The sequence below is a fragment of the Pteropus vampyrus genome, unplaced genomic scaffold, assembly GCF_000151845.1.
Source record: "Pteropus vampyrus isolate Shadow unplaced genomic scaffold, Pvam_2.0 Scaffold126, whole genome shotgun sequence".
In the NCBI taxonomy this organism is placed as follows: Eukaryota; Metazoa; Chordata; class Mammalia; order Chiroptera; family Pteropodidae; genus Pteropus; species Pteropus vampyrus.
The window spans coordinates 3089267-3101426 of NW_011888907.1; the positions used below are offsets into that span (position 1 = coordinate 3089267).

The 12160-nt window shown below is 48.1% G+C and overlaps 1 protein-coding gene across 3 annotated transcripts in view; it reads left to right on the forward strand.

Annotated features, from left to right (window-relative positions):
• The first annotated feature begins 384 nt into the window (after positions 1 to 384).
• TMEM161A (transmembrane protein 161A) overlaps positions 385 to 12160 on the forward strand; it is a 13739-nt gene continuing 1963 nt past the window's right edge. Inside the window, exons 1-9 of one of the 3 annotated variants that reach the window (XM_023534534.1) lie at positions 385 to 455; positions 3260 to 3363; positions 3895 to 3975; positions 4334 to 4431; positions 4536 to 4692; positions 5632 to 5783; positions 11574 to 11634; positions 11732 to 11875; positions 11978 to 12091. In XM_023534534.1, the coding sequence (XP_023390302.1) occupies positions 453 to 455; positions 3260 to 3363; positions 3895 to 3975; positions 4334 to 4431; positions 4536 to 4692; positions 5632 to 5783; positions 11574 to 11634; positions 11732 to 11875; positions 11978 to 12091 (914 nt within the window). In that variant the 5' untranslated portion in view covers positions 385 to 452. The remainder of the gene's footprint in view (positions 456 to 3259; positions 3364 to 3894; positions 3976 to 4333; positions 4432 to 4535; positions 4693 to 5631; positions 5784 to 11573; positions 11635 to 11731; positions 11876 to 11977; positions 12092 to 12160) is intronic. The other 2 variants (XM_023534535.1, XM_023534536.1) reach the window with 2 other exon arrangements.

Below are 12160 nucleotides of genomic sequence, written 5' to 3' on the forward strand. Positions count from 1 at the left end.
TGCACGATAGTGCTGGAAGCAGATTGAAGAAGTCAGGCAAAGGAGTCTGAATTCAGTCTGAGCACTTGGGAGTCTATAGTCAGTGGGAGCCGTTGAATGTTCTTGATCAGGGGAGTTCCACGCTCAGAACTGTCACGCGGAAGACAGTGCGTAGATGAATGAATGTATGTAAGATAAGTGCAGGTGAGGAGACTGAACCTCAGAGAGGGCGGCCACACAGTTGTCCCTAATGAAGTCTGGATTCAATCGCGGTATGAACAAGTCGGGCGTCTTCGAACTACAACTTCCGGCATGCAACGCGAGCGTCCCCTAGTACCTCGGGATGGGCCCCAGATTTAAGCCTGATGATTGGTTGCACAAGCTGCTTGTCAGACCAGAGTCGGGCTCTGATTGGTCGAGTTTCCATAAAGTGTCCTGAGCCCGGGTCCGCGCACCGAGCTCCCACGGGCGACATGGTAAGCAGGCATCTGGAAGCATGGGGTGCCGAGGTGCCCAGGGTCCCGCCGAGGGGGTCCAAGAAGACACCGAAGGGTTGGGGGGTCCCTTTGTGGAGATTGGGGACTCTGAGAGACTTGGGTCGTGCAGAGGGCCTTGTGTTCCTCTCTGGAGTCAGCTTCTCTCTGCGGGACCTATGAGGGGGTCGTGGGTCGTGCCAAGATGAATGGAAGCCCCTGAGCGTTCTGGGGGTCCTACCTTCTAAGGACCTGGGGTCCCGCCGAGGGATTGTGGTGCCGCCCACGGGACTGGGGATCCGTACACGTTCCGGGCCCCGCGAGGGCGGTTTGGGATCCCGCTGAGGCCCACTCTGGGCACTGCAGAAGCGTGAGGGTCGCGCCGACGGGTCCCTCGAGGGTCCCTGCGGGTAGCCGGGTGTGCGGAAGGGCCAGGGAGAGCCCTGAGAGGAGGGGACCAGGCTGAGGGGATCTGGTGGCCTCGGGGCGGGCAGGGGTCCCAGAAGTGGAGACAGACAGCACAGTTGGAATCCTCAGATCTCACGCGGCTCCGTGTTCAAACCACTGAGTTTGTTCTTCAGACTTAGCTTGGGCCAGGCTGGTGCGCGGCAGGGGTGGAGACCCCCAGTCCCCAGGTTCGGACTGGGCAGAGGGAGAGACAGAGGCTCGAGGGGCCGAGAAGGCGACCTGACCCTGCCGGGGCGGGGGTAGGGGTGTCCCCGAGCACGAATGTTGGAGGTGGGCCTAAAGTGAGAGCATTGCTGGAGTGGGTGCTTGAAAGTGGGCGTCGTTCGAGGCTGGGTGCAGGACGCTGTGGGTGGTGAGGGGGAGGGCTCTCGGAATGGGATGGAGGAAAGATCCAGGGAAAGGCCCTGAGCAGGGGAAGGAGCAGGCGGATAGGAAGCTCTTGAAGATCTATGGAGACCAGCAAAGCGTGGACCCCGAGACCGGATGCTGCTGGGGGCGGGACGTGAGAAATTACCCTGGACAGACCTCGGAAGCTTTAGATGGATGAAACATCTTCCCAGCCCTCTGTCCGTCCTTTTTGTCCTAGGTGCCGGGACCGCGGTTCGAACCGCGGGCCCCTTCCCTGGGAGGTGGCTGAGGGTGATAGGGTCAGCGATGGAGAGCCTGGAGGTCTGGGAGGACCTCTGATACTCGAGTGGTTGGACGCAGGGAGGGCCGGGGAGAGAGCTGGGAAGTGAGGTGGGGTGGTTGAGCTCGGCCTGCCCGGCCTTGCAAGCTGTGGAGAGGAGTTGTAGGTTGACTATGAGACTGGGAAGGGTCTGGAACCACCCGGAGGAGCAGAGTTGTGTGTCGCCCACAGTGATGGGAGGGTGCTGGGCTCCTGGGTAGGGCCTGGGGAGGCACGGGTCTGCAAGCTTGGCAGAGAGGTCCAGCTGGAGGTGCTGCTGTGTTAGGGTCATGCTGGGCCTGGTCAGCCCGGGCAGGGGATGCAGTCACAGGAGAGAGGCCGCAGAGGGAGGAGAAAAGCAGGTGGGGGCGCCCTGAGGCTCTGAGGTTTGAAGAGCTCTGAAGTTTGGATGGTGCTGGTAAGAGATGGTGGGAGGCACTCCCTCCACCCCCGCCCAACAGGAAAAGGGGTCTTAGGAGGAAGGACAAGCCAGGAGAGGCCTGGCCCACAGGTTTTGGGGTGCCCACTGACCTTGACAATGCCATGGTCATTAGTGCCCACTGGCCAGTCTGTACTTGGTCAGGTGAGATTGAGCAGTGAGATTAGGAGATTAGTGAGATTTAGAGATCAGAAAGATGACACCTCAGTCTCATTACTGAAAAAATACTTCTGGTCTCGGTTTACAAGTCACAGGTGTAGAGGATATTCTGAGTCGGTTATTTTAATGATGGATTTCTCAGCAGTCATTCCAAATTACAGTGCTAGACCTGAAATCCATCCCACTAGAGCTTTTCCTTTTCAAGTTAGCTTATTTTTACCTGATTAAAGGATAATTTTAATAGTATTAATCTTTCATTTTAGTTGTTAATTATACCATAATACTAGTAGACAGCTCTCCTGAGCACATAATTTTACATAATTACATAATTACTGATAGCAAATTTGTATTTACTACATTCAAACAGCTTCAGCTTCAGACCGATTACCAAAAACATTTCTCTTAAAACGTTTTAAAATATGTGAAAGCGTGTTATGAATTATTGCCGTTATGTAGAACTTGGTGAGAAAAACCCTAATGAAAAAAAATTATCCCACTCAAATGTCTAAGTCTTTATTCTGAAACAGGTAGTGGCCCACCGAGGAGGCTGATGACAAAGGGAAGATGAGGAAAAGAGGGTGATGGAGCCCCTGGGGATAATTTAAGAGAGAATCGCCAGGGTGAACCATTTAAGCTAGAAATTGTCCTAAGACAGTTGGTGCAAGGCTGGGACCGCAGTGGGAGAGGAGCCGCTTTTACTGGGTGTACCGGGATCATTGTAGGTCTGGAGGGAAGTCGTGAAGGTACATGAAACAAAATATGAAGCACCCTATTTCCAGATGAGGAAATCAAGGCTTGGGGAGATTAATAGCTGATATCCATGGCAGAAACTGGAAGTAAACCCATTCTGCTCCAGCATGTGTTCTCCACCTCCCACGCCCCAGCGAGGTGGGGGTTCCGTGCTCAGCAGGGGCTCCCAGGGTTGGGTCTGAGCTCACCCCAGTCCTCCAAGATGCAGCTGGGGACAGGGAGGCTACCCTCCCCCACCTGGCCCTGGGTCTCTATAAATAGCGTTTGGAAAGAGTGAACTTGTGACCCTCTGACAGGCACTACCCGTCATGTCCCCTCCTCCAGGCGGTCCTTGGAGTGCAGCTGGTGGTGACTCTGCTCACTGCCACCCTCATGCACAGGCTGGCACCGCACTGCTCCTTTGCGCGCTGGCTGCTCTGCAATGGCAGGTGAGCTGCACACCTTCGGGAGGAGCCCCGCCCTCTCTGGTGCCACCCCTAGCCTCGCCTCATATCCTGCACATGTTTTTTTAAACAACTGTCTTGAGTTGTATAGTAAACTGCATATGCTGGAAGCACACAGTGGATCAGTTCTGACAGATGTACACACAGGAGACCATCTCCACATCCAGAAGCGCGGCTGCTTCCCCCACTCCAGCCCCGCTTCCACCCTACTCTTGCTTTTTGTCCCTGTTTGGGTCTCAGACCCTTTCTGAGATCCGGTGGTAAACATACACTCCCTACCCAGGACGATGTGCATGCCTACTCTGCTAGGAGAGTCAGCCAGCAGATTCAGGGGTGTCCAGGACCCCCGCCCACCTCCCAGGATGCCCCCTGGCTTTCCATGGTCCCTGCCCCTCCTGTCACCAGGTGTTCCAGGGCCCAGCGCTCCCTATAACTCTAGTCTTGGCTTTTGGGGCTCACTACTTTGCCCCCACTCCCCCATGCCCGGTTTTCCTGACTTCCTGTCTTTGCCCTCAGTCTCTTCCGATACAAACACCCTTCTGAGGAAGAGCTTCGGGCCCTGGCGGGGAAGCAGAGGCCCAGAGGCAGGAGGGAGCGGTGAGTGAGCCTCCAGCCTTGGAGGAAGCTGTGTGGGCACAGGGTCTGCCCCGCCCACTCTCTGGCACCATTCTGGGCACAGAGGAGAGTCGGGCACACCCCAAGCTGAATGATGATCACTGTCATGCATGGGCTGCCTCCAGTGGGCATGGAATGCTTATTGGAAGTTTCCTGTGGGTCTGCCACATGAGCGGGTGGGGCCTGCACCATGGTGTGCAGAGGATACTCAAGCTGGGAGAGAAGGCACCTCCCAGGCCAGCTCCTGTACTCTGAGGGGGGCACACTAGGGGAGAGGTGGGCTGGAAAGGGGAGGGGAGAATGGAGGATGCAGCTCTGACTTCCCCTACACCCCCGCCAGGTGGGCCAATGGCTATAGTGAAGAGAAGCCTTTGTGTGTGCCCCGAGATGCCCCTTTCCAGCTGGAGACCTGCCCCCTCACGGCTGTGGATGCCCTTGGTAACAGCCCATTGGGTCCCCAGCTCCCCTGACTTGGCCTGCACCCTGGCGGGGTGGGGGAGGCCCTGAGCTGATGGCCCCAGGCTGAGCAGTGTGTCCTGCAGTCCTGCGCTTCTTTCTGGAGTACCAGTGGTTCGTGGACTTTGCTGTGTATGCGGGCGGTGTGTACCTTTTCACAGAGGCCTACTACTACATGCTGGGCCCGGCCAGGGAGACCAACATCGCCGTGTTCTGGTGTCTGGTCACCATCGCCTTCTCCATGTATCCTTCCAGCTCCAGGGAGGGTGGGTGGGGGGCAGGTGGGAGGCATGTGGGAGCCTGACTGAGGGTACCTGTCCCCCCTAAACTGGCAATTAGTTATTGACTGTTGTGCCACAAACCTCCCAAAACTTAGTGGAGTAAAGCAGTTGCTATTTCATTTGCTTTCGTGGGCCAGGCCCAGCTGAGTGGCCTCATCTCTGCTCCCAGTAGTCCCTTGCTTCCAGCAGACTGGGCCAAACTTCTTCATTGCAGCCACGGAAAGCCGACAAGGAAGATGGGGTGCTGCAGGCCTCCTGAGGCCTTGTCCAAGCCAGCCCATCTCATCCCTGTCCATCCTTTCAGTCAAAGCAAGTCATCAGGCCAGCCCAGGTGCAGAGGCTGGGAAGATGTCCCTCTGCAATTTTTTTTATTAAGCTGTACAGAAAGCATAGCTGAACCTGTGCCCCTGGGGACCCAAGTAGGAGAAAATGTCTTTGTGGAGTGTTCTTGGGAAGATCAGAAGCCCATCTTAGGATCCACACTATTCCCAAAAGGCTCTTCAAGGCAGATGGGAGATCCAGCCTTTATAACTGACGCTTCTCAGAGGAACGTGCTGTGAATGCAGCCAGGAGGCTAGGGGGGTCGGGAAGGCAGGACCTCCTGAAGACACTGGCTTTGTGGCCATTTCTAACTGGCCACAGGTCATGCGATGAGCCAAGCTGGAGTCCTGTGCTAGGCAGGCCTGCCACGTGCATGACCCCATGCTGCTAACACAGGCGTGAACAGCATTCTCACTTTGTGTCTCAGCTTGTTCAGAGTTCACTCTTCTCCTCGGTCACTCTTCTGCTCCCTAGGACCCCAAACCTGAACTCTGGTGTTTGTGCTCTGGACTTAGGGTGGGACTGGTGGAATGGGTAGGGGCACCCCTGGCACTGGAGACCTCCTTAGCTCTGCCCCCAGCAAGGTGTTCCTGACGGTGACCCGGCTGTACTTCAGTGCCGAGGACGGGGGTGAGCGCTCTGTCTGCCTCACCTTCGCCTTCCTCTTCCTGCTCCTGGCCATGCTGGTGCAGGTGGTGCCTGAAGAGATCCTTGAGCTGGGCCTGGAGCCAGGTACCTGAATCAGGGGTAGGGGGTAGACACCTCTGTCACTCCTTTGTGTAAGCCAGTGAATGTGGGGTTTAAGTGGCTTGTTCTATCGGCACATAGTGGGTAAAGGAGGGGACTCCCTGGGCCCCATGGTCTCCATGGGTTTCAGCCTCCCTCGAGGATGAGAAGACATTTGGTCTCACTATCTCTGACAGACATGGGCACCTCTGTTCCCCTCCAGTCTGCCCTCTACCTAGCAGCCACAGTGATTTGATATTTACCTATTTTAATTTGTGGGAAGAAATAAGTAAATGGTACAAAATTCGTAAAGTACAAGAGACTTGAGAGTGAAAATCACCATTCCATACTGGTTGTCCTCCCCAGAGGAATCCTAAGTGCCACTTTTCCTTATTTACATAAAACAGTAGTCTATATGTCTCTACACCTTGCCTTTATCCCTTAAAAACAATAAATATTGGAGGTTGTCCGTTGATGCTACATACGATGATACCATTTCTTGTGACAGTTACATGATATCTCATTTTATAGATGTCGTATGATTATTTAACCAGGCCACTATTTATGGGCGTCTAACTCTTTTGCTATTAAATTGTCACACAAAACCATGTTGTATTGTAACAGTATTATATGGGAATAGCTTTGTGTCTGTGGCCTTGTGCAACAAAGTGCATTCGTAATTTGATAATGTTGTAAATTGCCCTTCAAGAAAAGATATACGAACATGCCTGTTTCCCCACACCCTCTCCAGTGTGTTTCCTCAGACTTTTTCATCTGGGGTGATTTGATGGGTGAGAATATAAATGAGGTTGTGCATTTTTTCATATGCTGAGGAGCAATTTTATTTTGCTTCCAGAAAAATTCTGTTCTTTTGCCCAGTTTTCTCCTGGGTTGTGGACCCATTTATTGATTTGTAGGAGCTCTTTATATATTAAGGAAATTAGCCTTTGTATATGATAAGAGTTGCAATTTTTTTTTTCTCATTTTTCTTTCGACATTTTCTATTCTTTGGTCTTTTAAAAACATAATTTGGATCACGTCACTTCTCTGCCGGACACCAGACTCTAATGGTTTTTAGATAAAGACCAAAATCCTCACTGTGACTCACGTGGCCCTGTTGCTTCCTTGAGCTTTATCTTCACTGATTCTCCCTCTTTTTCTATTTTTTAAATTATATAATATTTGATATACAAAGCAAAATAAAAACGTAAACAGCCATGAACCCACCTCCCCAAGAAGAACGGGAACATTCCCAGCACTCCTGCGTGTCCCTGGCGCTCCTTCCTAGCCCACTGTCTTGCCCCCCACTCCCAGCCCCAACTAGTTTCTCAAACTTTGTGTATCATTTCTTTGCCTTAAAAAAACCCCCAGTTTCATCACATTTCTGTCCCTAAAGAATTCATTGTTCAGCTTTGTAACGTGTCATCTTCCAGCTGTGCTTTTCTGTCTTTCTGATATCGTTTCCAAACTAGGTCATGTTGGTCTGGGTGTCTTTAGTTCATCTCTTGTCACCATTTATGAAGTGAGACTCCACTTGTTTGTTTGCCCATTCTCCTGTGATGGATGTTTAGGTGGTTCCTAGATTTTAACTTTTTCACAGTTACTACAGGGAACATTCTTGTACATGTTTCCTCGTACACATGGGCAGACATTTCTTTTGGGCACAAACTTGGGGACTGTGAGTACATGTTCACCTTTATGAGACGGTGCCTCAGCGTTTTTAGGGCAGTTCTCCCAGCATGTCCACCAGCCATGTGGCTCTGGGGTCCAGAGCATGGACTTGGGGCTCAGGCTGCCCACTGAGTCCCAGGCAAGGTGGGCATGGGTGAGGTCACAAGGTGGGGAAGGGGCTCGGCCTCCCTGCTTATAAAGTCAGGTGGTGACTATATTGACCTCCCGAGGGGACAGTATAGTTTAAATGAATCGAGATCCATGGCACCAGTCTAACAGTATAGAATGATATCTTCTGTGGTCTTATTTTTCTTTTGACATTCAATATTATTTTGTATTAGTTTCAGGTGGCCCTCTGTGGTCATAATGTGCATTTTTCTGATTACCGGGGAGGCTGAGCATCTTCTCCTTTTTATTCATGATTCGCATTTCCTCTTCTGACAAAACTTTGTTCATATTGTTGCCCACTTTTCTTTTGGGCTGTATGTCTTTTTTTTTTTTTTTTTTTTAATGTCTTATGGTGGCATGATACACATAAAATTTACCATTTTAACTGTACAGGTCAGTGATGTTAAGTCCATTCACAATGTTGTGCGGCCATCACCACAGTCTACAGAACTTTCTCATTTTGCAAAACTGAAACTGTCCCTGTTAAACACTAACTCCCATTCCTCTCCCCTAGCATCCACTACTTTGTCTTTATGAATCTGACTCCTCTAGGGACCTCATATGAATGGGATCATACAGTATTTGTCTTTTAGTGACTGGTTTATTTCACTGAGCATAGTGTGCTCAAGGTTCATCCATGTTGTAGCAGGTGTCATACTGTCCTTTTTAAGGCTAAATAATATTCCATTCATTGTACGGATGAACTACATTTTGCTGATCTATTCACCCATCAGTGAACACTTACATTGCTTCCATGGTCTAGTTCTTGTGAAAAATGTTGCCACGAACATGGGTGTACAGATATCTTTGAGACCCTACTCTGCTTTTAATTCTTTTGGGTATATGCCCAGAAGTGGAATTGCTGGACCATGTGGTAATCCTATAATTAATTTTTTGAGAGACCACCATATTGTTTTTCACAATGGCTGCAGCATTTTATATTCCCGCCAGCAACACACCAGGCATCCAACTTTACCTCCTCACCAACAGTTATTATTTTCTGATTTTTGTTTTGTTTTGTTGATAGGAGCCATCCTAATGGGTGTGAGGTGGTGTCTCATTGTGGTTTTGACTCACATTTCCCTAATGATTAGTGATGCTGGACATTTCATACTTATTGGCCATTTGATGTCTTCTTTAGAAAGATGTCTGTTCAACTCCTTTGCTCATTTTTGAATTGGGTTGTTTTTTTGTAGTTGGATTTTAGGAGTTCTGTGTATATTCTGGATATTAATCCCTTACCAGATATATGATTTACAAATATTTTCTCTCATTCTATGGGTTGCCTTTTTACTCTACTGATAGTATCTTTTATTGCACATTAAAAAAAAAATTTTTTTTCATGAGGTCTAGTTTGTCTTTTTCTTTTGTTGCCTGTGCCTTTGGCATCATATTCAAGAAATCATTGCTAAAGTCAGTGTTGTGAAGATTTTATTAGGCTGTATGTCTTTTTTCTTGATTTATAGGGTTTCTTCATGTATTGTAAAAACTAATCCTTTGTTACATGTGTGGCACATACTTCATCCTATCAAATCTGACACAACATTACTTCATGAACCACCAAAAAAGAAAAAATACTGTTAAATTATTGCATGCTATCATAGGTATCCCAATTTTAGAAACTTTAGTGTGAAAAAAAAAATATGTATCTTGGAATTGTTTAAATTCCCAATTTGTGATATGTCTTCCCTGTCTCTGTGGTATTTTTTTTTCTTTAAAATTTTTTTCTGCAAACATTTTATTTTGAAAAATCACAAAGCTGCAGACAAGTTGGAAGAATACTCTGATGACCACATATGCCCTTGACATAGAGTCATTTGACTACATCTTCATTTGACCACACATGCACCACACTTTTTTTTAGCTCAGCCTTTTAACATTGTTGCAGCCATTACTTCTCGTGTCTTTGGATGAACAGAAATTTGTTACTTTAGTTGATGTTTGTCTTGGAGAAATTTCCTTCCTTTCCCTAATTACAAAGAGATTTTATATTTTCTTGTACAATATTTCAAGTTTTATCAAGCTCTTAAACTCCTAGGAGTTCACTTTTGTATTATGAGTAGGGATCACGTTTTTCATGGAATAACCTTGCTAAACAGTTTTTAGTGAATTGCGGATACGTTTTGGTTTTCTTTCATCCTTTCCAATCCTTCGCCTCTTGTGTGGTCGGGACCTCTGGATTTTAGAGCAGTGCTCTGGTAGACTTCCTTTTCTTGTTTCCAATTTCTTAGTTGGCTTATTTTCTAAGTCTCACTCTTGTATACCTCTAAGTTTTGACTTGTACTTTCATTATCATGCAGTTCTAGATATTTTTAAGTTTCCATTGTGATTTTTTAATCTTTTAAAAAAACTTAAAATGTGGAACTTTAAAAAAATTCTTATTTCTAGCTTAATTGAATTGTAGTTACAGAAGATGGTCTACTTGAAATAAATTCCTTAATATTTGTCAAGATTTTCCTGATGGTCTAAAATGTGATCAGTTTTTATGACTATTCTATGTGTTCTTGAAGAACATATATTCACTGCCTCTGTATATCCAATAAATTCAAATCTCCATCTTTTTCTGATTTTTTGTGAGTCACTAAAGAGTTAATCTCCCTCTGGGATGGAGGTCTCTGTTTCTCCAGGTTCTGTCAATGTTTTCTTTATATATTTTGAGGCGAATTGACAAGGTGTTTACAAGTTTAGAACTGCTACATCTTGGTGAATCAGCCATTTTATCATGATGTGCTGACCCTTTCTGATTCTAATAACACTTCAATCTTAGTCTAGTTCGACTGGTTTTAATGTAGCCTTTCCAGTTTTATTTTTATTAGTATTTTTATGTCTTTTTAACTTCCTTTTCTTTCAACTTTCCTGTGACTTCGGGTTGAGGTGTGTCTTCAGTTAAGGCTGACAATCTGCTGTTTAACAGAAGTTTAATCTGTTTACCTTTATTGTGATTACAAGACAACTTTGGCCTTATTTCTGCCATCTTTTTCACTTTCTATTGTTCCTTTTCTATTTCTACTGTTGACACTGGCTGCTAGCCTAACTGTCCTTCCTTTATGGATGATCTGTCTTAACTCCCTGGCTGCTTTGAGATCTCTTTCTTTTTGGTATTCTGCAGTTTCACCAGTGTGTCTAGGTATGGATTTCTTTGTATTTATGTTTGATGTACTTTGGCATCCATTCTGCAGATTTCTCTACCATTCTCCTGCAATATGTCCTGTCCTTCATTCTCCCCATCTGTCTTCATATTCTTTACCTTCTTGTCTTTCTGAGTTGGAATCTGAGTGATTTCTTCAGATCCAATTCATGAATTCCTTCTTGGCTGTTTTTGGTATCCTGTTTAACAACCTATCGTTTCAATAATCGTATTTTCCTTTTAGAAGAGCCTAACTGGTTCCTTTGCAAATCTACCTGGTCATCTGAGGTAGTCTCATGTCACCTATTCTGATTCTAGCTTTTATTTTCCTCAATCATTTCACATATAATAATGCCAGTTTCTGAAGTCCCTAGGGTCTAAATTTTGGGGTTTTTTTTAATGCTGACTCTCCTTTATAGTGATGTGTTTCCTTGTATGTTTGGTGATTTTGGTTGTGAGTTCATGTTTACTTTTCTCTGTGGAAAATCTGGAGGCCTGACCTGAGGGTTTGTCTCAGGACTTTAGTTTTCTTCTGCAGGAACACTTCATGCCCCCAGCTCCTGGCGTAATTCAGTAAGCTCGGATTCAGTGCCCCCCATCCCCCCACCTTGTCCTCCAGTCCAATCAAAGGCCTGCCCAGAACATTCTCCTATTCTTTGAAAAGAGCTTCATGTGATCAGAGCACAAAGTGGTCCTTATGCCTGGCACAGGGCATGGCTGCCGCTAGTACGTTCCTACGTGGGGAGCAGAGGACATCTAGGAGGGGAGCTAAGTAGGCTCTGAGCTCCCAGGAGTCTACTCTACCCCACCCTTCTCCCTGTCTTCTCCAGGCCTGGCCAGTATGACCCAGAACTTGGAGCCAATTCTGAAGACACAGGGCTGGGACTGGGCGTGAGTCCTGGGAAGGGAGAGGGGGCAGGGGCAGGCTGTGACCTGCAAGCAAGGTGCTGACAGGCCTTGGGGACCCTGATCTGTCTCTTCTCCTCAGGTTTCCTCTGGCCAAGCTGGCCATCCGTGTGGGGCTAGCAGTCCTGGGCTCCATGCTGGGTGCCTTCCTCACCTTCCCAGGCCTGCGGCTGGCCCAGACCCACCGGGATGCACTGACCATGTCAGAAGACCAGCCCATGCTGCAGTTAAGTGGAGGGTCAGGTGGGTGGGAGATTGGGGAGCCTAGGGGAGAGGCTGGGGACATGGTGGGTGCTCAGGCCTCACCCTGATGTGCTCTTGCTCCCAGGTTCCTCCTGCACACCAGCTTCCTGTCCCCCCTATTCATCCTGTGGCTCTGGACCCGGCCCATTGCACGGGACTTCCTGTACCAGTTGCCCTTTGGGGAGGCACACTTCTCCTTGTGCGTATGGGAGTGGGGCTGGAAGGGAAGGTGTATTCCGATCTCCTAGGCTCAGGGAGTTGTTAAGAG